At 44.7% G+C, this 24,162-nt stretch overlaps 7 protein-coding genes across 17 annotated transcripts in view; 5 read left to right on the top strand and 2 right to left on the bottom strand.

Annotated features, from left to right (window-relative positions):
• Nucleotides 1–2: 2 nt before the first annotated feature.
• LOC6531192 (anaphase-promoting complex subunit 13) lies at nt 3–794 on the bottom strand. The gene is made up of 3 exons (XM_002091984.4): nt 636–794; nt 206–352; nt 3–143 (listed from the first exon to the last, which is right to left on the bottom strand). Exons 1-3 carry the CDS (start codon nt 645–647, stop codon nt 60–62), a joined length of 243 nt encoding a protein of 80 aa, XP_002092020.3. The 5' UTR covers nt 648–794; the 3' UTR covers nt 3–59.
• Nucleotides 795–1,583: 789 nt separating this feature from the next.
• On the top strand, nt 1,584–3,550 carry LOC120320993. The gene is made up of 3 exons (XM_039372097.1): nt 1,584–2,526; nt 2,583–2,674; nt 3,251–3,550. Exons 1-3 carry the CDS (start codon nt 2,377–2,379, stop codon nt 3,312–3,314), a joined length of 306 nt encoding a protein of 101 aa, XP_039228031.1. The 5' UTR covers nt 1,584–2,376; the 3' UTR covers nt 3,315–3,550.
• Nucleotides 3,551–3,606: 56 nt separating this feature from the next.
• On the top strand, nt 3,607–6,023 carry LOC6531190 (cap-specific mRNA (nucleoside-2'-O-)-methyltransferase 2). Its single transcript, XM_002091983.4, has 3 exons — nt 3,607–3,800; nt 3,853–4,293; nt 4,346–6,023. Exons 1-3 carry the CDS (start codon nt 3,759–3,761, stop codon nt 5,963–5,965), a joined length of 2,103 nt encoding a protein of 700 aa, XP_002092019.1. The 5' UTR covers nt 3,607–3,758; the 3' UTR covers nt 5,966–6,023.
• On the bottom strand, nt 5,956–6,965 carry LOC6531189 (ubiquitin-conjugating enzyme E2-18 kDa). Its single transcript, XM_002091982.3, has one exon. The coding sequence runs from the start codon at nt 6,650–6,652 to the stop codon at nt 6,188–6,190; it is 465 nt and encodes a 154-aa protein (XP_002092018.1). The 5' UTR covers nt 6,653–6,965; the 3' UTR covers nt 5,956–6,187.
• Nucleotides 6,966–7,221: 256 nt separating this feature from the next.
• LOC6531188 (ribosome biogenesis protein BOP1 homolog) lies at nt 7,222–10,005 on the top strand. Its single transcript, XM_002091981.4, has 5 exons — nt 7,222–7,389; nt 7,463–8,777; nt 8,841–9,328; nt 9,392–9,687; nt 9,748–10,005. Exons 1-5 carry the CDS (start codon nt 7,288–7,290, stop codon nt 9,899–9,901), a joined length of 2,355 nt encoding a protein of 784 aa, XP_002092017.1. The 5' UTR covers nt 7,222–7,287; the 3' UTR covers nt 9,902–10,005.
• Nucleotides 10,006–10,430: 425 nt separating this feature from the next.
• On the top strand, nt 10,431–17,690 carry LOC6531187 (regulator of G-protein signaling 17). 2 transcript variants are annotated; one of them, XM_039372369.1, is made up of 7 exons: nt 10,431–12,031; nt 12,593–12,908; nt 13,077–13,085; nt 14,642–14,719; nt 14,791–14,852; nt 14,922–15,210; nt 15,269–17,690. In XM_039372369.1, exons 2-7 carry the CDS (start codon nt 12,601–12,603, stop codon nt 15,351–15,353), a joined length of 831 nt encoding a protein of 276 aa, XP_039228303.1. In that variant the 5' UTR covers nt 10,431–12,031; nt 12,593–12,600; the 3' UTR covers nt 15,354–17,690. The 2 variants fall into 2 exon arrangements, with proteins under 2 accessions (XP_039228303.1, XP_002092016.2); XM_002091980.3 differs by having other exon boundaries at nt 10,432–12,177.
• Nucleotides 17,691–19,397: 1,707 nt separating this feature from the next.
• LOC6531184 (protein grainyhead) overlaps nt 19,398–24,162 on the top strand; it is a 41,271-nt gene continuing 36,506 nt past the window's right edge. For 5 of the 10 annotated variants that reach the window (XM_015195673.3, XM_015195675.2, XM_002091977.4 and 2 more), the window contains exon 1: nt 19,399–20,627. The gene's annotated coding sequence lies outside the window, so the exon portion shown is untranslated. Of the gene's footprint in view, nt 20,628–24,162 lie in introns of all 10 variants that reach the window. The other 5 variants (XM_015195674.3, XM_039372361.1, XM_039372359.2 and 2 more) reach the window with 4 other exon arrangements.

Genomic DNA, 24,162 nt, shown 5'->3' with positions numbered 1-24,162 from the left:
GGCGCTAACAGATTGGTTGGCGAGGCGGTGGCACTCGCCCGTGGACTCGCGGTCCTTGGTTAGATAGAGGTGATGTTGAGTTGATCGATGAGGGCTGCGTCCGGTGCCAGCGAGCCCAACGCCAGATCAGTCCACTTTTGCTCCTGTTGGAGGCCAGACCACAGAAATAAGACAGATAAGTCGGTCTAATCCCAAATTTTCTCACCTGCTCGCTGACCGTCAGGTGTGAGTCACCGCCGTCCGCCTCTGGATCGGGTAGCTTTTCGCGTGGCACTAGAACCTGGTCGAAGGGTAGAACTTCCATGCGCCATGCATTGTCTACAATGTCCAGCAGCAGATCATCAATCGGTGCCTGCGACAGTTAATAGAACACGGAGTATTATCTCTTTCAAACAAGAGAGAAAAGACAACGCCCCCGCAGCGCAATTACGTCACTATGCGACAGCACCTAAATACTGGAGGCACGGTTTTGCTCGCATATTTAGATTTATAACAATGGGCGGCTTGATAAGTACGACTAATTGCTGTGAAGCGATAATTTTGCCACACTAACAGGCGACGTAGTAGTAGTCACTATCTTGCGACCGGACATTACCTAGCTGCAAGTGGTCGTCCCTCACGAGTTGCCCACTTACCTGGCTGTCCATCACTTATGGAATAATTTAATCTGAGACTAGCCAGTCTTCACCTGCTTGACAATTGTTTGCTTAGACTCTTTTTGAGTGTTTTTGTAAACAATTGGCGAATAATTCTGTTTTGTTGAACAAAACAGCTGTTTGGAGATGGGAGATGTGCGATAAGTCGCGGCAAGAGTATCGGCGGAATGTGCCTATCGATATGCACTCGATGTTCGCACTTTTTGAATTTGTTTGCTGTTTTATGCAAATAAATAGCTGAAATGACAACAAAATATGAAAACAACAAATATTTATATAATAGATACTTTATTTTTGGCAATTAGCTTAATGGTGAGAGCTTCGTAGTTTTTTGTGGTGATTTTCTGCTTAAATAAGCAACAATAAGTACCGCATGTGTTTATTAAATTCAATTATCCATGAAATCGGGTTGACAATAATAATAATTCCATATGTTTTATCGGTTTTGGAAACTATAAATAATAAAAAATCATAAAAAGAGATCCTTTTTTCCCGTCATGTCTGAAAATCAAGATTTTGTATTCTACTTATTCGCTGCACATAATGTTTATTCCATTTAAATCTCATAAATTTAATAAGGAGATACTTAATTCAGATTTCGAATCACATCTGTAAAAAACTAGAATTGTTTGGATTAAAATATATTGATTAAATAAAAATACATTGTACATTCGCTGCTCTGAAAGAAGGAAACTACTTGTTAACCTTTATGCTTATAACCTTCGAAAAAAGGTTTTTTAAATACGCAAACTGTTCCAAAAAGAATAATTTGGCGATGGTTTCATGTGATAAAACTATTACGTACACCTGTCGCATATTTTATGCTATTAAATCTGCAAAAAAATTGAGATTACGATTTAAACTTTACTATTGTTCGGTTCGATCTCGCTGAGTGTTCCATTGAACAACTGACTAGATGCAGCATAGCGATCTTCAAAATCGCTTTTCAACGTCAGCTATGCCGACATCTTGCCAATTTACCAACAGAGGTGCTATACGATCGAGCCGACATGGCTCAAACCCAAACCGATTTGGCCGACAATTCACCGAAACATTCTCACTGGGCGCACAAATGGTCGTCTTATTACTCGCTTGTTGTCAATGGCTTTTATCAATGAAACGCTTGTTGTTTTGAAAAGCACTTAACAAGTTTTCTGAGCCTACATTGTACATATATGCTGGAATAGATGACGACGGGCTTGGAACGCTGAATCGCTGGACACCCGGACGATGGCAAGTGTAATCCGTCAGCGGTGGAGACTAATTGGCAACTGATTCCGAAGCCGAGCGGCGAGCTCAGCACCACACCTCGGCAATTGAAGAAGTTTCAATTAGTTGGCATTTGACACTCACACATGGAGAAGGCGAATAAGCGGGGATTGCGTTCCGTTGCCAGCTCACGCACACCGTCGCAGAGTGGGGGTGATACCTGTACCAGTACAGGCGTACCTGTGCCCGCCGACAGGTAGCCGATGGATGGGCACACAAAAAGGGTGGAGGGCTGTAGACATGGAGACATGGAGACGTGTTGCTGTAGTGCTGTGGCCAGGCTAAGCCGCTTTTTAGCGCAACGCCGTCTGCCCGGAATATTAATGAACTCCCTTTTGAGAAAAATATGAAATGAAATAAAATTTTGTGGCCAACAATAGCCGTGTCCACGTACCAGTCGTTTGTCGTCTCGCAATTGGAATTTGTCGTTTCGCATCGGGGGCCCCCAAAAATGCATCGGCCATGGCCACCACCACCACCATGTCAGCTCCAAACACGGCGCATGCGCAGCGATGGCTACTTCCGCTCGCAGCTATTGAAGATGTTCAAGGAGTGCGAAGGTACAGGGATCTTCACGGGACGATTACCACGAAGCAACTATGTATAGAACGTTGGTCCGTTGCTGTGAACCATCCATCTATAGGCATTACATTACAGATATTTATGCACGATTATACAAAACAGTCACGTGCCGAACTTTTCTATATACAAGACAGCACAAACACCGGCCTGGGGACTTACACCTATATGTATATATGCTCAGACTGCTACTTATATGTGAAGCTATATGCATATAGAAAGGCGGAGAACGTTACTCACGACCCATGTCGAGCTCCAGGGAAGAGAGATGCCCCTTCTGTGTTCCCGGCATCGGTGTCCAACGCGATCCTCTGCGTTTGTCAGCTTTGGAAACTCATAATTTGAATATCGTTATTATTATTCATAAAAACACGCCTCACGTCTCAAATGGCCATAAAGTCGGCAATGTATGTACGTATTAAGTAAACCCATTGACCACAATGGTCGATGCTGAAATTCCGAAAACCCAAGACATAACCACATTCCGATTGGGAGTACAAGTATATGCAGTATGCATATACTTTCCTACAATTTCTCCCACTTCCGTACTTGACCCATCCGCATCAATAAAATTAGATTTTAATTAAATATTAGTATGCACAATCGGAATCACTAACGGATGATGAACAATAGTTTCGTAACCGGGCACTTTGTAGGCACCTTATTTGTCGCCTACTGTGCGCTTTCTAAATAACTATCCATAGAATCAAAGAAATCAGTTTTAAATAAGCCATTTGGTATTTCAGGCACACGTTTCCACCATCGGGCACCTACGGGAAATGCTTGGACGATGATCGCTTTCGAAGGTGAAAAGGAAGTTCTTTTTCTGCAGTAGGTAGACCTTGTAAGGTACAACAGGGCATTAAAAAGATTGGGTTTTTTGTAGACAGTTTTACTTAAGTAAAGTGGTAGAATCAACATATTTTAAACGAAATTGTCGCCAAGAAAACTATTGGTTTTGATAACTCGACAGAACTTAAGCTGCTTTTCAACATTTATTTGAACGGTATAATTCGCTGCTAAGCAAAGTGATCATTTTCATTGAATTTAACAAACTAACGAATTTGCTTCTTATTCATAATTATTCATCTAAGCCAAGAAAATAAATTTAAATTTGATAGCTGTATCGAAAACGTTCGCGGTTTTTAGTTGCCGTCGCTATTGTTTTGGCGATGGATCGCCTTCAGCTTTTTCCATCTCTATTGTGCCGGAGATCGCTTTGTTTTTGCCAATTCGCATTTAAATTTAGCCGGAATGAGCTTCCGTTCGTCTGCGCAAGGAAAACCACATCCCATGGTGAGTAGAGGAACCTAAAATCGATTCAAATATTATATTTCTCACTTTTCAGACGGACTATCAGTCCATCAGGCCGTCCGAACTGGAGCAGCTCTTTGAAAAAAAGTTTCACTATCAGAAGCCCAGAGGTAACACATCCTGGCAGTTGCCGCCACCGGATCAGGCTCTCTTCAGTGAGTTCTACCAGTTCGAGGCACTGCAGTCGCTGCGGGAGCAACTGAATGCGGTTAAAAGCAAACTGAATGACTATGGAGTGCAGGAATGGAGTGCTCATACCAACAGGCGAGATCCTTCTGGCGAAGTGTCCTGGCGCCTGAAGAACGACACCAAAGCGGAGTTCGTAACTGTGGCCTGGTGCAAGCTGTTCGAGTGCCTGCATCGCTATCCATTGGTCACGAAGCCAGCGGTCAACAGTCTGCATCTTTGCGAGGCACCCGGTGCCTTCATTGCATCTTTGAACCACTACCTTCATAGCAAATATCATAAGGATGAGGTAAGTTACCCAACATTTCTTGAGAGAAAGGGAAACTGAACTCTTGTTCCAGATTAAATGGCGCTGGCGATCAACCACATTGAATCCCTACTATGAAGGCAATGCTCTAAACCAGATGATCACCGATGACAGGTTCATCTTTCACACGCTGGACAACTGGCTTTTCCACAAAGATCTCACTGGCAATCTGCTAGATGTGGCCAATATTGACCACCTGGTGAAGCGTTGTGAGGAGGAGTTTCAGGGACAGGTGGATCTTGTCACTGCCGATGGTTCCATCGACTGTGCCGCACAGCCTGATTGCCAGGAAGAGATAGTGGTTCGCCTCTTCTTTGCAGAAGTACTCAGTGCCTTGAGAATTCTCTCAAGTGGGGGTAGCTTCCTGGTGAAGATGTTTACCCTCTTCGAGGCCTGCAGTGTATCGCTACTTTACACACTCAACTGCATCTTTGAGGAGGTGCACATCTTTAAGCCGGCTACTTCCAAACGGGGAAATTCGGAAGTGTATGTTATCTGCCTGAACTATCTGAAGGACCATCCCGGCTTGCCTCGTTTGCTAGAGGAGATTAAGGGCAAACTTGCTCAGCCGAATGACACATTGGTGATGCCGTTGTTTGCCAGGTCCCAGATCCCCCAGGACTTTCTCATGCAGCACGAGATTGCCTGCCGTCTCTACATGAAGCTGCAAACGGATGCCATCGAGGGAAGCATCTATGCCTACGAGTCCAATGATCGTCATTATCTGAGACACCTACATCATCTGCGCGGCCTCGTCTCCAACAACTACTACAGTCTCTACGATGTGAAGTCATTGGAGGATAGCCTCTGCATTGTGGACAAGGAGGCCACCAGTAAGGAGCTGGGATTCACAGTGCCTGTCTATGGCGGATCCTACACAGAAAGGGAGACCTTGAAACACGGTGACCTCCTGAAGCAGATTTACTGTTTGCGTCGCGAATTTAACCAACTGGAGAAGTGTCTTAACACTAGAACACAGTACTCATACGCAAAAAACAGGGCGTCACCCTTGCATCTACACGTTTCACGAGGAGCACCTGTTCAGTGCCTTCAGAGCAGCATGTTTGCCTCGGAACCAATACTCCTACTGCGCCTTCGCATCTTGGACACATTTGATCTCGACCCAGTTTGGCAGTCAGCGCCAAAGTGCCAGTTGGAAAGCAAGGTACTGATCTACGTGCCACCAACAGAAGGCGAGGCTTTCCACACCGCCCAACAACGCTTTTTCACAGATCTTCTGGAAGCAGTAAAGGAAATGAAGCCACACAGCATTGTCTTCCACAAGTTCCTGTTCCTCACTCACTATGCGGCGTCGCTGCTCCTGTTTCTCATAGAAACCGTTTATCAGGATTGTAGTTTTAGCAATCAATCGCAAGCTCTTACGTTGAGTAAGCTGAAAGATACGGATAGCAGTGCATTGGCGCAGGTGCTGGAACTCCTTAAGGATGAGCAGGCGGGTGCCATTCATAGCCTGCTGGACATTAAGGAGCTGCAGAAGAACCAGTTCAGCAACACCCTCATTCAGCACAACAACAGCATGCTGCTGACCTGCTTCCGTGGCATGCTGGGCGAGGAATCCTTTCCCATGCCTCCCATGGCTACGACATCCAACGCGGATGTCTCTGCGGTCCAAGAGTCGCCAGCTGTGTTTTAACATAACGAACATGTATTTCTCAATTGCATAAAATTACAGTGCTACTTTTACAAAACTAGGTACTCTGCCGGGGAAATCCGCTTACATGTTTGCTGAGGATAATTTTTTGGGGTTCAAAAATGAAAATTAAATAACTAACTGAAAAATCACAAGACTAAGGGATGAGGGTACACATGGATTGTAAACTGGTCCACCTCCTCCTGCTCTTCCCACGCCTATCCGCTAGTCGGCCGGACGTTTTTCGCTGTGCTTCTTTGTGTAGTCCTCGGCGTTTTTCACGAACTTCTTGCGGTCCTTAAGAAACTCCTCGGCCAACTCCGCCCGCAGCGGATGCTCCGGCTCAGGGTCGTTGATTAGGTCCACCAGTGCCTGGACGACCTGGTCAGTGCGTGTGGCCGGTTTCCAGTTCTCAGTGCTGATGATGGGCAGACACACCTGGCCCTTCTCGTCGATGTTCGGATGGTAGATGCGTGTCTTGAAGTTGATCTTGGGCGGCTTGAAGGGATACTCCGCCGGGAAGTTGATCTCGATGCGGAAGGCGCCCTTGTTGTACGGCGGATTGTCCGGCACAATCAATCCCGTCCAGCGCAGCAGGTTGTCATCGTCCGCCTTGATGTCCCGGAAGGCCTTCAGTGTGTTGTCCTGCAAATCGCTCAATTCTTTTCGCAGGCGTCGCGGCGCAGTCATCGTGACGTCTGTGTGTGGGTTTTCCTATGCTGGTGTGGGTGAGTGTGTGTTTGTGGGGATCGAAAGGAGGGGGGCAACCTTGCCAATGTGTGCGTGGGCACTTTTGTTTGCCCTTGTGCGTGCTGCAAATCGATGGTTTCGCCTTCCGGATGAGTAATACCGTCGTTCGGCCGCCGGCGTTTCGTTGATGGTGAGTTCCTAGTGCTCCAGTTGCGGCGTGTCACCTTTGATTTTCGCACTGACCCAAAAAAATCAGCACGTAAGTCTGCGAATTTCACTGAAAAATGGTTCGTTCAAGAATCTTCCAATTGGCGTTAGGTTATTTTGCTGACTTGCTCACAATGGCGTTGTAATTGGTTTACATTAGCCAGCACGGCTTTTTTATCAAACATTTGTCTGGATCACTTTACAACAGCAATGGTCCATTAATTGTAAAGGGATTATAGATATTAAGTGTAACATCCTAAAAAAAAACACACAAATATAAAAAGTTGTCTACTTCTAGCTCTTTTTGTAATCGATAACCAGCAGGAGCAGTGGCGGCAAGCCAATCGATAACCTAACATTTCAGGCACTTTCCATCGCTATCGCTGACTGCAACACGTGCGCCGTGATAGTTTTGTTTTTACCTCAAAATGACCAAAAAACTAGCTCTAAAACGCAAGGGAAAGGATGCGGAGCCCACAAATGAAGTGGTGGCCAGTTCCGAGGCTTCCGAAAATGAGGAGGAGGAGGAGGTAAGACCCATTGACGAGGAAATACTCAGAAATTGTACTCACAAATGACCTGCATGTGTTTCTACTCTTTAAGGACCTGCTGCAAGCTGTAAAAGATCCCGGCGAAGATTCAACAGATGACGAGGGCATAGACCAGGAGTACCACTCCGATTCCAGCGAGGAACTGCAGTTCGAAAGCGACGAGGAGGGAAACTACTTGGGCAGAAAGCAATCCTCATCAGCTGAGGAAGATGAAGAAAGTAGCGATGAAGACGATGATGAGGAGGAGGGAAGCAGTGATGAAGAGGGAGAAGAAGATGAGGAGAAGGATTCCAAGTCAAAGCAAGCGGACGATAAGCCCAGCAGCAGCGGTGCCGCGTCTAAGAAAGCCCCCACAACGGAGCTGTCGAAAAGGGATACCTCCAAGCCTGAGTATCAGGATTCAGATACCTCTGACGAGGAGGACATAAGAAATACTGTGGGCAACATACCCATGCACTGGTACGACGAATACAAACACATCGGCTACGACTGGGATGCCAAGAAGATCATTAAACCACCACAAGGCGATCAAATAGATGAGTTCCTGCGCAAGATCGAGGATCCGGACTTTTGGCGTACCGTCAAGGATCCACTTACCGGTCAGGATGTGCGCCTAACGGACGAGGACATTGCTCTGATCAAGCGCATCGTTTCGGGTCGCATCCCCAACAAGGATCACGAAGAGTACGAGCCCTGGATCGAATGGTTCACCTCGGAGGTGGAAAAGATGCCCATCAAGAACGTACCCGACCACAAGCGCTCTTTCCTGCCCTCAGTTTCCGAAAAGAAGCGCGTCTCTCGCATGGTGCACGCTCTCAAAATGGGCTGGATGAAGACCACTGAGGAAGTGGAACGCGAGAAGCAAGCCAAGCGTGGTCCCAAGTTTTATATGCTGTGGGAAACGGACACTAGTCGGGAGCACATGCGCCGCATCCACGATCCAGTCTCTGCGCCCAAGCGTGACCTTCCCGGTCATGCCGAGTCCTACAATCCTCCGCCAGAGTACCTTTTCGATGCCAAGGAGACCAAGGAGTGGCTTAAACTTAAGGACGAGCCACACAAGCGCAAGCTGCACTTCATGCCACAGAAGTTCAAGTCGCTGAGGGAGGTGCCAGCCTACTCGAGGTACCTTCGAGAGCGCTTCCTTCGTTGCCTGGATCTGTACCTGTGTCCCCGTGCAAAGCGTGTCAAGCTGAACATCGATGCCGAGTACCTTATCCCCAAGTTGCCCTCGCCGCGTGACCTGCAGCCCTTCCCCACGGTGGAAAGTATGGTTTACCGCGGCCACACCGATCTGGTGCGGTCTGTTAGTGTGGAGCCCAAGGGAGAGTACCTCGTCTCCGGTTCGGATGATAAAACTGTCAAGAGTGAGTACTATATTGAACTGATAATATTGTTAGATTCCTATACTAATTTATTTCATATTACAGTTTGGGAAATTGCAACGGGACGTTGCATTCGGACAATCGAGACAGACGAAGTGGTGCGCTGCGTGGCTTGGTGTCCTAATCCCAAGTTGTCCATTATTGCGGTGGCCACCGGCAATCGCCTGCTGCTCGTCAATCCTAAAGTGGGCGACAAGGTGCTGGTAAAGAAGACCGACGATCTTTTGGCTGAGGCGCCCAGCCAGGATGTCATTGAAAGTGAACGCATCAAGACGGCGGTGCAGTGGTCCAATGCGGAAGCTGATGAGCAGGAGAAGGGCGTCCGCGTAGTGATTACCCACTTCAAACCCATCCGACAGGTCACATGGCACGGACGTGGTGACTACTTGGCCACAGTGATGCCCGAAGGTGCTAACCGCTCGGCTTTAATTCATCAGTTGTCCAAGCGGCGCTCACAGATTCCATTCTCTAAGAGCAAGGGTCTCATCCAATTCGTGCTCTTCCATCCGGTGAAGCCCTGCTTCTTTGTGGCGGTAATTAGTTTACTTTTTCGAATGCGTTTATTAAGTGTGATTGACTTGGTTTTATTTTTACAGACGCAACACAACATTCGCATTTATGATCTGGTCAAACAAGAGCTTGTCAAGAAGCTGCTGACCAACTCCAAATGGATATCGGGCATGTCTATTCATCCCAAGGGCGACAATCTGCTGGTGTCCACCTATGACAAAAAGATGCTCTGGTTTGATTTGGATCTGTCCACAAAGCCCTACCAGACCATGCGACTCCATCGCAATGCAGTTCGCAGTGTGGCTTTCCATCTCCGGTATCCGCTCTTTGCTTCTGGCAGCGATGACCAGGCTGTGATCGTCTCCCACGGCATGGTCTATAAGTAAGTTCTTTTAAATCACAATGGGCCAGGATATATACTAATTTCTGCAACTATTTTTAGTGACCTGCTCCAGAACCCCTTGATTGTGCCGCTCAAGAAGCTGCAAACACACGAGAAGCGTGATGAGTTTGGCGTGCTGGATGTCAACTGGCATCCGGTGCAGCCATGGATCTTCTCCACGGGCGCTGACAGCACCATCCGACTATACACGTAATCTAGGTGTACAAACCCTAAGCAAGTTGGTTTTAGTTTCCGAAAGTTTTGTGAAATTTCAATAGTAAATAAAAAATATATTAATTTTTATGAAAAGAAAAGTAATTGATAAACCCATAAGAAATTAAAAAAACAATTTGAGAAATTAACGGGATCCCAAAAGTAAGTGCAACCCTGCCGAAAGTTGTTGAGTTCTAGCCCCAAAAGCTTTGGGGTAAATTCCAGTGGGGTAAAGAGTCCCGAGCTTTATTCTCTTTGTCCGACTCGCGCACATGTCTTTTCGTCCGCTCTCTCGCGTTCTCGCCGCCTGCCAGTCCCTCTCCTGTGTGTACCAGGAATTCTAACTGTATAGCAATTCCGCAAAGCTTTTCCGCTCAGTCCACCTTTGGAGCCCCCTCCAGCCCCTCCAGCCCCTTCCCCCCGGCTGACCCCCCCACATTCCACTCGCCGTTATCTTGCGCTTCTCGGGAGGAGCGCGCGCATTGGAAAATCAAAATCAAGAGCTGGGCGACACGGCACTGCTTGGAAATCAGTCGCCTGCCTTTGCCCGAGCGGAGAGAATCTCGAATCGCTCGAATCGACCTGTCGAGGATTTTGGCTTCAGCTTCTGGGTGCTGCTGGTGCTGAGCAGCCAAAATCGCAGAGCGCAGAAATCGAATGGGAATTGGCTGCCATAGCTGCCATTGCGGGGGCATCGAGAACGAGGGAATATAATAAAATATGGCCGAGGGCGAGATGTGAAAATTTGAAAATGTGAAAATGCCTGTCCAGGCCATCCAGTGACCACGAAAATTGCAGTATCCCCCAAAATTCGTATTCATACACACGCACATACTCGTCAACGAAAAAAATCGTAAAGAAATTCAGAAGGAAAATCCAAAAAAAAAACCAAACCAAGCACAAGCAAAACAATTTCGGGGCGAAAAAGAAAAATATATACAAATATACACATTTCGATTCCGATTCTAGTGGCAAAAATTCGTATGTACTCGTCGCTGCTCCTCAAAACACATACATACATACAAACGCGACCCCCTTTTCCCGCCCACCCAATCGCCCAAAAATCCTCAAAGAAAATACAAACGTGTGTGTGTGTGGTGTTTGAGTGAAAATCTGAACGGAAGCGCTGGCTAAACAGCAAGTAAATAATACAAAATATAATATTAGTACATACATACATACAAGATAGCCAGGCTAAAGGCAATGGTCAACAAAGAAAGCCAAGCAGCTGATTTGTGATAAGTGCAACGACCAAAAATCGCAGGCGCTTCGAGTTACAAACAAGTGCAATTAGCTGCCGATGCCTACATGTTGCAGCTGTTGCAGCAACATCAGCACAAGTGGAGAAAATCACGCATACGCCCCATACGCCCAATGGGCCAAACAATGCGCTCCACTTAGCCAAGTTGCGTGTCAATGTGGTGGTACTCCAGCCCACCCACCCCCTTCTCGCCACACACGCACGCACACATCGGCACATACACATGTACATACATACATACATATATACAATGGCAGTGTAATGACTAGCACAAGAAATAAATAAAAGGCCAGAACAACAACTACGGTGGCAGCTCCAGCTGCTCATAAATTTCGTAACGCTTGTGAAATGTGCCCCTTGGTGCACGGGGCCATTGAATCGCTAGATTTTCGCCCGTAAATCCGGAGCGGAATATGTAAATGCCACCCGCGCACCATCAAGTCTTCAAATAAAAAAACGCAAAAAGAACAGGAACCAAACCCACGCGAAGGTTGAAATCAGGACTCTACGATAAGGATAACAACTACTCAAAAAGGTTATCGGAAAAATCTTGAAGAATTTCTGGAATTTTTTCGTCTTGTAAAATCGCCCAAGGAAAAGCTAAGGAGAAGCTAAGGACGTAAAAAAAAAAAACATTAAACAAAACGAAAACTAAAACTAAAATCAAGAGCAGCTGCTGTGGAGAGAGCGAGAAAGAGAGCACAGAGCGCCGCAGGGAGAGGGACAGCGAGAGAGAGTGTGGGAACTTTCGATAAAAAATTATTAGCAAAAACATAAATACGTAACGGCCTCCGCGCCCCCCACCCCGCACCACCAAAGGAGCCAGAGAAAGAGAAGCCGAGGCAAAGAAAAGAGCACCACAGCGAGCGGGTGAGTGGGTAGGTCAGTGGCAGTGGGCGGTCCGCCAGCTGGGGCAGCACCACCTCACCACCCAACACCCAGCGCCATCAGCACCTCCATCTTCACCTCCATCTCCATCAGCACCGCCAGCGTCAACCTCAACTTTCAAAGGGCAGGTAAGTGCACACGGAAAAACGGAAACGCGGCGAATCGGTAGCAGTTTGGCATTTATACCTATTCCTCCAGATTTCACTTATCAAAAAACTAAAGTAAAGTAAATAGGAGTATTTAAATAATATATTTAAACTGTGAAATCAAAAAAACTAAAGTATATAAGAGTATTTAAATAATACATTTAAACTGTAAAATCAATTAAAGAGTTTAAGTGTCTTTTAAATGAAAAACACTCATCAGTTCACCAAGACAATTGAATAGTAAACGCAGTTCTGTTCACCTTGGTGAGCCATTTTTGTTGGCGTACTAATGGTGCTATTTCTCGCAGTGTGTCTGCGATTCGCCCAACTGTCAGCACCCTACCCCCCTCTCCATGGTGCATGTTCATTAACGTTTCAATTTGTTCCTTTATTGCAGGTAGCGGCATGTCCTGCACCGTTTCGGAGCTGCCCAGTGGCTGTCGATTGCGCGGCATGACTGCATCCTCACAGCAAAGTGCCGCCAACAATAGTGGCAACAATGGGAACGGCAACGGGAACGGAGGCGGCGGGGGCGTGGGCGTCGGCGGAGGTGGCGGCAGCCTGGGCGGAGTATCGCCCACCGTGGGCGGCAGCGTGGGTATCCTAGGCTCCACGTCCAACGTGCTGCAGGATTCGAATGCGACCACGTTGCAGCGTCCGCAGTCGCAGAAGCCGTGCTGCTTCTGCTGGTGCTGTTGCTGCTCCTGCTCCTGGTGAGTATGGCCCACCGCCGAGTGGCCTATTTGTGCACCGCTCGAATCCTCTGACACGAAATCAATTTCTTTCTCGTTACCGCGCTGCCTTGACTCAACCAACGTTCGGCCATTATAACAACTACCTATGCCAATACCCATCCAATACCAACCGCATCGTGACAACAGGGCCAAATGGTAAGCACCTCCTTGAACACTCATGCATTCGTACACTGAGGGAAATGAACAAGTGGTCTTGTTGGACTATAAAGTTTAGGATTTACATTGTGGTGGCATTTATTCACTCTACCAAGTTAGCATTATTTAAATATTTAGCATTCTACTCATTATTATATTCATAACATAGTAAATATATAACTATTTATATGTTAGAGAGTGTTAATTCCAGATATTTACTATACACTACACCATAAACTACGCAGTTTTTAGTTTGGTTTAGCTACTAATCTGTTTTTTTGTTTAATAACAAAACATGTTTAAGATTTTCTAAATCCATTTTATTTAAAACCAATGCACTTTGCACCTTTTTCTATAAAGAGCCAAACAAACTACTGCAAGTCCTTGTTTCTCGCAGTGCAGTCATGGATATGGCCACGGTTACAGCTATGGTTATTGCTTTGGCTTTAACTATTGCTTGGCTGTGGCTTTGGCTTCGGCTATGGCTGTGCCCACTGACATGGATATGGATATGGTCATGGATAGGGAAGTTGAAATGGAAATGGAAGTGGCCACGGACAAGGTGGCCTTCTCCTGGCAGCTGGCAACGCTGCTCAATTGTCGAAAGCTCTTTCCCTCTCCGCCGCTCCGCCTGTCAAACTTTCTCCGCTTTCTCTCTTACGAAACGCTCTTTGGCGCGGGTGGCGCGCTCTCAGTTTCTCCCGCATTCATTCACAATTCCGGGAGCAAGGCGACGGGCAGCGAAAAGCTCTCTGGAGGGCACTTTTCAAATCAAATATAAATAAGTATGTGGCGGGCTCCTCCGCGGACTCCTCCAAGTGTTGCATGTTTTCGTGAATGAAATCGAAAGTCTTTTTAGCGACCCGCCGCCAACGCGCAACCCCCTCCGCACCTTTGTGTGCCCAACTGGGGGATAGGGGTGGGGGGGGCACTCCAAAAACCCTAGTTCAGAGCACCCGGTCGTCGCCCCAAACCCCTGGCCACATATAATTTGATTCATACTCGTATATAGGGGTGTATATTTATGTATGTACGTACGTACGCCTGTGTGACTTTGATTAGGTATTGGGCCAGCGAGTCGCTCTGATAACTGTCGTCCAGATAAGAGAGCTTTATGTCAAGTTCGAGTACTCCGGTGCTTTGTCTCCGGGCTTCGAAACGCAAAACCGATATGCCATTAGCCTATCTACAGTGTTTATTCGCGGCACTATATCTTTATATCGCACTCAGATATTTGGCTTTATCGAAGTGTTACCTTTAAACTCTCCGACTTATCATATAGTATTGCTTAATTTTAGTTTCTATGCCTCAGCGCAACTGTTTTATGAAATGATAATCAGTAGCTCGCGCTATCTAAAAGTTGCTGTTATCGAGCGACTACTGTACTGGCATATTTATGCTATTTTGTGCCAGTTAAAAATGAGTCAAGCTGAGCGCCAATTCAGCTATGAATAAAATTGTAGTATACTTTAAAGGGTGATTGATGAGTTATAAAATCCAAATAATCGACTTTTAACAAGCGTCCTCCCTATTTTTCTCTTTCGTCATCTTTTCAGTCTGGCCATCAAGAATGCCGATGAAAATGCCCCCACGAAGCGAGATCTGGTAAATGCCGAATTCTTGGATGGCGAGCAGTGAGTTTGAGCACCAATAAACTTGGTAAACATAAACGATGAAAAAAACTAATTTTATTTGTATTTAACAGACCCACACTGGAGGAAATCCGCAGCTGGGGCAAAAGCTTCGACAAGCTGATGAAGAGCACAGGTAAGCAATTGAACATTAGCACATTACCACCTCGATCCAATACTAATTGCATGGCGAATGTTTTCCCAGCTGGTCGAAAGGTGTTCCAGAACTTCCTGCGCAGCGAATTCAGTGAGGAGAACATCCTGTTCTGGCTGGCCTGCGAGGACCTCAAGACGGAGAACAGCCCAGAGCTGGTGGAGGAGAAGGCGCGCCTCATCTACGAGGACTACATCTCGATCCTGTCGCCCAGGGAGGTTTCACTGGACTCTCGAGTCCGCGAGATCGTCAACCGGAACATGATCGAGCCCACGACGCACACCTTCGACGAAGCTCAAATCCAGATCTACACACTGATGCACAGAGACTCATATCCGAGGTTAGTGCCATTTGGGGAATGATATACTTTTAAGATACTTACGGATCCTTTGTTACAGATTCCTAAACTCTCAAAAGTTCAAGACACTAGCTCAACTGCAAGACAACTCGAATGCCGGTTCCAAGGCGGATAGTCCCACTTAGAGAGGATAGCATGTCGTCGATCGCCGATCCTTGATCGGATCGTATTTGAAACGAATTCAGTTGCGCTGTGTTGACTTTGATTTTCCGCCCCAATCGCTGCTGCAATCGACTAAGCAATATGTATCCATTAGTAGAACCATTTAACCATTTTGCGAGCAGCCCCGAAATCAGAATCCTGTTAGGGGCAGGTGAATCAGACGTCGTGCGTTCAATATGAATCGGATTCCTTTTTCTTCCTACGTTCTAGTCGTTAGCTAACCAAAGAGTTAGGCACTACAAACAAATTGTTTTCACTAAGAAGCAGGTTCGACCACAAAAAGCATTTTCCAAAACACCCAAACAAACAAAAACATAAAACAAAAAAACAAAAAAAAATACCCAGAAAGCTAATACGAAACGAGCGACACAAATAGCATCCATTGTAATACTAGTGATCTAAGAGACGTATTAATCAAATTGAAACCAAGATTACGGAACCCGCTAACTGATAAGTATGTTTAAACGTAATCATAAACCGCAAAGTAACAGAAATACTTTTTCCAAACAAAAAACCATTACAAAAAAAGAAAGAAAACCAAAAAATCTTTTTAAACGTATTACATACATAACTTTAAATACTTATATATACACAGCAGCATATATATATATAAATATATATATATATAAATACGGATATATAGAGACATTTAACATGACTAGTTTTGAAATCGTTTTAGGTCATACGAGTAATGACATCGAAGCATTTTGTAAATACAACAGCAGACGGCAACACTTTCTACTTTCTTATGAAAACCCATTGAGGATGCAGTCCTTTCTTAAGCAAATCTTAAAAAGCCTCATCTTGAGCCGTACTTTGAGCCAGACCACAACCAGACCATACATATACCCTATAGAATCTTATCCGAATGCAAACCGGAACGTCGTGTACCATATTATTTCGATGTCGAGCTGATTTCCAAGTCGAAAGAAGAACGTTTCGCAATATCACTGCCAACACATAAATGAAAAAATCAGAAGTTCGCAACAAAAAAATATCCTCTTACAATGTATTATGCAAATTTGTTTTTCGTTAGAGAAGCGGAAGTTCCAAGAGTTTCCCCGCATTGCTCCCTTTCTGCATTAAAAACATACACATATTAAAAAACAGTATTATAAATAACAAAAAAAAGGTAACAAAAAAAAAGGGAAACACAAAAGTATGGTTACATTTAAATTTTAGCAAACAAGTTGTCGAATTGAAAACTAAAAACAAATATAAAATATGAAAAGAATGAAAAACAAAAACAAGTTTATAAGGAAAAAAACACAGAACAAACAGGTGGACTTTCGGTTCGAGCCCTGGCAAAAAGTTAACAATGTACTTTCGATCTTAAGTTGGTTTCCTTTAACCTTAGGTTGTTTGTGTTCGAGGCACAATATTTTACAAGTACAATATTAATGTGTGTACCTTCGTTGCGGGGAGCGGGGAATGTATTTTCGTAGCTAGTTGGTGTGCCTAGTTTTAATGCATCTATCGATACAAAACCCCACCACCCATCACACTCCGACATGAACAGCAAACACAAGTATATTAACTTTACTAGCAATTAAGCATCTTCCAGTTCCCCAAAAGCATATGTTTTCAATATTGTTCACCGTCAATCAAGCCATATACTTTAAAGCTTATTTAATCAGGGTAAACATTCTTTTCTTATAACCAAAGGGTCGCTATTCGATGTTTTGTTAATAATATAGATAATTTTGGAATACCCCTGCATAAGTTCCTATATTTTTATAACAGCTTAGACACGATTGAAGGTCCGATTTCCGCCTAGTCCTTAAAAACTTGACTTTTACGCGTCACTCAGGCTGCTACTTGGAATTGAGAATTCGACAACCGCTTTTGCATTATAGCATTATTGCATTATAGTCGATGAAATCGGCAGATCGACAAATCGGCAGATCGGAGAACCAACGTCAGTTTCCATGGTTTGTTACATTAATTTTAGGCAATCAGGTTAGACACAATGTCCTGGCCAAAGGGACGCGCGGAGGTATGGAATGTTTGTTTGTGAATGTTTCTCTTCGGTTTCTTACTTTGCATAACGGACAGAAATAAGACTTTTTGAAGAAAAAAAAAAACCAAAATATATAAGTACATATAATGCGATTGTTGTTTGTTTTTAGTTTTTAGTTTTATACACCGCCACACTCGCACACACAAAACACACACGCCCGCACACACCGATACATGCATATACATATATATACTACTTAGCGGTATATGTACAAAAAGGTAATCAAGCATTAGTGAAAAGTTTCGACCAGTTAAAAACCACAAATTAAATTTATTACCAACAAAAATCAACTAATGTGTAAACGGCAAAATCAATAAATAAAAAATGTATTAAACTAAGCCTAAATTTAGTTTTAAACATTTAACATATTGCAACAATAAACCGAAATGAAAATAAAACTCAAATTCAAACTTGAGCTGCAAGTGTTTGTAATTGGGCATCTAAAACGAAACATATTATATTTAATGCCTTCATTCTTATTTTTATTTACAATTTATTCAACGTATGCTTTTGTAAGTAAAATTGAATTATACAAATACATTCTACATTACGTAGAATGTCAAGTGTATCGCTGTAAACTAGTGCTCACTGCTTTACGTTCTCAACCGCAGCACCACGCGTGCGCAGCGCCAAAAGACAAACAACGTGAGTTGGAGCGGGTGGAGCCATGTGAGGGGTGGTGGTGGGGATCGAGGGAAAGGAAGCTGGGGGGAGTCACCCTTCACCATGGCGGAAAGCACACAAGCACCGTGTCCGTCAGCTCGTCCGCCGATCCACACGACACAGCGCTGATTGCCGCCGCCTGGCGAGCTGAGGTTGTTGTAGGAGCTCGACTGAGGTTAACCGAAAGCCAGAGCCGCCAGGCCGAGAGAACGGTACAGAGAGCGGCGGAGGCTGTGGCGGCACGGCAGCTACTTTGCGTTTTCGTTTGTGGTACATGCACAACTATTTTACGTATGCCACACGGAGAAAAAATTACCTTACTTCCTGCAAAAACTTTCGGATTGTTATTTGATTTTTTGCTAAATATTTTCCACATGTAATACATCATTTTGTTTCTTTATTATTTATACTAAGTGTTATTATACTTATTATTTTTACTAAAAAGTGCTAGGTTTGATTGTGATTAAGAAACCTATCAATAATATTATATTATTGTTTGGTGTATGAGAAATCAAAGTCAAACTCATCATAGAATGGGTTTGGGAAAGTGCCAGTATTTTTTGCAGTGACTTCTCTTGGCATGCGGTGATGGTGATCTCGGTCTTTCTCTCCACCTCTCTCCCACCGTTGTGTGTGTTTGTTTCTCTACCTGATGCCCGATTGCACTACCACTTTCACGCGGTTTACAAGCCGACTGACAACAACAAAAACAGAACAACAAGGCGGCGAGTTCGAAAGCGAAGTGGAGTGAACCGAGCACCGAGCAGCGAATTCGAATTTTCGATAATGAATGCAATGCCCACAGCACAGAAATGAACGCTAAGTCGGGACATACGAAAAGCAGGAGCGGTTTACTCTTACCGAGGGTGGCTCTCTCTCATTCTCTTTCCATCTGCCATCTCCCTTCGTCGCAAGTGCATGGTGAAGTGGAAGGTTCGTTGCCTAAGTCTTTTGTACCTGCCTGCGTTTCGGCCTCTGCAGGTGCACCCACACACACACGCACACACAGACACAGATGGAGGCACTGGGCTACCTGTGTTTCGGGTTGCACTTGTATGGGTGTTCGGGAGTGTAGAGACAACATCATCGATTCGAATGAATTTGAGTGGCGCTGCGCTGCCGGCGTCGCTGCCGCATTCGCTCAATATCAGTTACGAAAGAGATGAAACCATAAAAAGCAATAATAATCGAGCGCTCTCTCGCCAGCGCCGTGCACACGGACAGCACCTTGCCACCAATACAGCCGCACGGCGACGTCGACAGAGGTGGCAGCAGCGCCAGCAGCGGCGGCAGCAGCACATTCAACAGTTGAACAATCTCCAATTGACTCTTTGGGCATTATAGCCAAGAGCCGAGATCCAGCGACAGCGACGACAAGTTTTCCGCGCACACGGAAAGTCAGCAAAGTTAATACACCGAAAATATATATAGTTTCAAATTCGACTAATCGCTTCCAACGGAAATTCCCTGTGAGTGCGCGTGTGTGTTGCGATATTTGCGAAAAATCCAAAAGTTTCTACGCCAAACAAACAGCAAAAAGTCGCGCTTAAACTTTTTCGAAATTAAATAAAACACACACACGAATTTCAGCCACGAAGAGGAAGAGAAGGCTGAAAAAGCGAAAAAAAAAACCTCGTGTGTGTGTGTGGTAGTGTGCATGTGTGTTAGAGTATCTGTGTGTGTGTGTACGTGTACGTGTGCATGTCTCTCGGAGAGCGTGAGCTTAAAGTGTGCCTGTGTGTGTGTGCTTGCGAGCTGGAATGAGACGCCATCAAAGCTGAGCAGCGAATAATAAAATGCAAAATAAAAATAGTGATTAATAACAGCAGCCAGAACCAGCAGCAACAACAAATGCTAGTGCGGAAAGCGCGTACAAAATAGTGAAAATACTCAAAAAACAACAACAGCAACAACAAATTGGTTGGAAAACGCAAATGCCAGGCGAAACGCCCCCGCACCGACCCGCCCCTCAACACTTGCGCCCTTTAGTGCTTAGCAGCAGCAACAGCAACAGCAACAACAGCAACAAGAGTAGCAATAGCAGCAACATGAGCAGCAGCAACATCAAATGTTAGGCCAAAATGCACAAACCGCCAGCAACAAAGGCAGCAGCAGCAATCAAACGAAACAACAACAGCTCCACATACCACAAAGAGTGGCACATTAGAAGCGGCCAAAAGCAGCCAGCCGAGAGCATTGTGTAAGCCAAAGGCCCAGAGAGCCAGGCTAAAAGCCCCCAGACGCACAACAACAGCAACAACAACAACAACTAAAACAGCACAAAGAGTGGCGAAAGGTGCACCCACCAGCAAAACAGCAACAACCAACAACAGCAAACAGCAGCCACATTTCAGTTCCAGCTCCAGACTCCAGACTCCCAGGTTGCAGACTCCCCAAGCAAACAGACTCCAACCAAGTCCACGATTCAGCTCCAGTTCCACAGATCCAGCGATCCAGCGATCCACTGTTCCTGCGTGCTCGAGTGCCATAGATCCTCACCAAGTGCCAAAATCCGCATCCTGATCCCGAGAGCTCAAGGCACCCCGGCCCAAAAGTGAGTAGCACTTACATACTTAGCCTACCAAGAAGTAATTATAAACGCATCAGGCTCCGTAGCCCTGGTCGGTTCATGGAGGGATTACACCGGCAGAAATAGCACCTATTGACCATTTGCTTTCCGGCTTATAGATCCCTTAGTTTTCGGGAGATTCCATCACAATAGCTGGTATTCCCAATAAAGAAAGCAATAAAAGCGGGTCTTTTGGGCACACTAAATGCGTTTACTGGAGTGTAGTTCCCAATAAATACCTCTACAATATTTATAGTAATGATCTAGAACAGGAACTTGTTATTATCACCTTGCGATAAGGTAGAAATTGGGCATTATATATTTCTAAAAATTATCGAAAACTTTGCTATTTGAACTATCTAAAGTAAACTTACACCTATATAGACATCCAAAAGTCAAGTTGTTTCGGTGGGGTAAATATATAACTTGGAAGTTGTAAATTTCAAGGTGTGTGGTGGTGTTGAATATTGAATATTATTTGATACTAACAATCTAATTGAAATATTATTTAAACAATTTCGCTTGCGATATAAATATCGATTCTTTGTATACTTTTGTTGTAATGCTTAATTCAAATTGAACTATTATTTCCTAAAAAAGTTGTATTATCATCATGGAGTTAGTGATTGTATATCATTTACATTAAATTGAAACTAAACCATTCCACAACCCTGCTGGACAGTGTAAGGCTTTTGAAAGCCTTCGTCCACAGTGGACACCCTGTATGTTGTGCAGACGTAGCCTAAGTCTCTTGGTCTCCAGCCTCAACTTGTGTTGTTGTTCTCGTTGTTGTTGCTGTCATTGTTGCTGTTGCCGTTGTGTTGTTGCTGGTATCTTTCGCGCACACATTCCTCTTTGTTTGATTTTATTTTGTATTTCGTATTTCGAAGTGGCCGCTGCGCAGCGCAGCAGCAGCAGCGGCAGGTAAGTCGCACAGGTATTGGTGTTGCTGTTGCTGTTATATTGCCGTTGTGCTGTTCCGTGCTCTGCTGTGGTGCTGCCAACAATGCCTTGCTAGAGCGGGAGAGTTGGCCATAAAGAAGGGATCAAGACGCCTCTGTTTCGGCCTCTGCTGCTGCTGCTGCTACCGCTGCCGCTGCCACCGTCGACGTCGACTGCGCCGCCTTCTTGTTCGAAAATCGATGATGTTGCCCAGTGTTTGTGATTACGTTTTCCCCTGGACTTTTGTGCTGCCTTTTTGCCTCTTATGTTCTCGGCTTCTTTTTATTATGATTTTTATTTTCTTTTTTTTTGTTGTTCTTTTTTTTTTTTGATTTTTTTCTTTCTTGATGATGGTGATCAATTTGGGGCTGCGATTATGGTACAGTAAAATGAACATCTACGCAGCACTCACACCGCCAGACACACAGATACATTCAGCCGTGAGATACACACACGCACACACGCGAACAGGCACATGTAACCCACACACAAAAAAAGGGGGAACTTCGTGAGAGAGTTATTTTATTTTCGTGTTCGTGTTAACGTTTATTGTTTTTCTTTTCTTTAGCCTTTCTTCGTTTCTTCGGGCCTTCTTGACTCCGTCTTGCAGCCGTTCCCCTTCCCCCGCCCGCTCCACACCCCTGCCCTGACCATGCACGCCTTTATTCCCCTGAACATTCCCAAATACACGGCGAGAAATACGTGGCTCTATAGTTGGAACTTTTAAATACATATTCCATATGTTATAACCTAGATGATAGTTGATTAGTTTTACACGTTTAAAAGGGGTTATTCACTCACTTATTTTAATAACATTTGAATAATAATCTAGAATCGATGAGGAATTTGGTGCAGTGTACCATCTACCAACTCCCCAGTCTCAGTCTTTGGTTATTGATGCCCAACAACTCTGACCGTTGATGTCTTAGGGTTACGCTGCGCATTTCTTCTCTTGCCTTTTCTCCACCTCTCCCGCCTAACCCTCCCGCCTCTCCTCACTTCATCATTCTCTCGAAGTAAGGTAAAGATACGTAAAATCCAAATTTCAAATTATGTCAAATCTTAATGGGATTTGAAATGGAATTGCTTTCGGTATTCACTGTGTATCTGGGCATCGCTGGTATTGGGGGGAAAGGTGATCGTGGTTTGGGGGATAATAAAGAACTCATGCCCATAGATCTCGTTGTAGGCGTTGTCTGTATGCAAAGGTTAGATCGAGGGCTTATTTTCACATGTGGTGACTCCAGTCGATATAATCGATGAAAATTAGTAATGATTGTTTTGGGAGAAGGTTGATTTACTCATACAGTGAGCACACCTGCATAGACCCCAGGAAGCCAACGTAGGTAGATCTGTGTAGTAGACTAGATTTATTTGTTTCGACACTTGCATTGCAACACAGCGCTCAAGGAAAACCGACTGTTAATTTAAATTTACCAAGGTTCTGTAGTTATAAGTAAATAAATATGTAAATTGCTTTCGCCGCGAAAGATTTCCTTATAGTGATCCAGTATTGGCGTAAGTCTGACTATGCTTTGTTGAAAAATTTCGCTTTTAAGCGTAAGCGTGATTTACAGTTTGTTGTTAAGCCAATCAATAACAGTAATTGCTTATTAATTACCTTGTACTACACTTGTGTTCGACAACTTGTTTTGATGATGGAATAGGATTAAGTCTGACACGGTAATAAGTAATATTAAATAATTTTCTTGGTAATACATGTGGAAGAGTGTTAGAATGGAAGTGCTTAAAAAAAAACAATCATATAAGAGCTTGTTCTAAAAAAATATATCTTGGTCAATGTATTTTGTTTCCTTAGTTGATATTGCACTGCAGATGACTGCTTGTAAAATGGCTCTAATAATTTTTGTGGCGCCCCCGGGTGGACAGTTTAATTAGAATATTTTCTTTGAGAAAGTTTCTTTGTAGCCAAAAATCTATTTATGCGATTAATTTGGATTATCTTCTCCACATTGCTTCCCTTTCCTGGGCATTATCCAAACCAGCAGCTACTTTTCATGTTGCTGATTTCTTTCGCACCCACCGCATGAGTGATGGGTCTTGCCCAGAATCCATCTATCTGCGGCTGGAGGTGCCAGCTTCATTGCCATTCTCCGATCACCGACCATTCAAGCGGCAAGTTGGAAAGTTTTACTCCGTCCGTACATATGTACGTTGCCCCGAGGGTCTGCGGATGGCTGGTAATACAGCTGACCCAGTTCGATGGATGCGATGGGATCACTTGCGAGCCGGGGTGTTGATGTTGGTTTAATTGTTTCCTAATTGCCTTTCCGCATCGACTTTCTTCGGGCAATCGTTTCTGATTGTCTGTGCCAAAAACTAGTCTATAAGCAGCATGACACTGACCTCACCTACTAACGGAATGCCCACAGACCGGGTCCGAGGAGCCCGTCCAGATCGTCGTGAACTCGCCGGCATGGGCTGACAGACACACGAAACAAAAAACAAAAAAAAAAAAAACAAGTTTATCCACATCCACATCCCAGCAGTGAACTCTGCGGCGGCGGCACCAGTAATTTTTTGGCTTTATCATCAAACAACAATATGGGGGAGGGTT

Source organism: Drosophila yakuba, chromosome 2R (genome assembly GCF_016746365.2).
Source record: "Drosophila yakuba strain Tai18E2 chromosome 2R, Prin_Dyak_Tai18E2_2.1, whole genome shotgun sequence".
In the NCBI taxonomy this organism is placed as follows: domain Eukaryota; kingdom Metazoa; phylum Arthropoda; class Insecta; order Diptera; family Drosophilidae; genus Drosophila; species Drosophila yakuba.
This window is presented reverse-complemented; position numbering and strand designations above follow the sequence as displayed.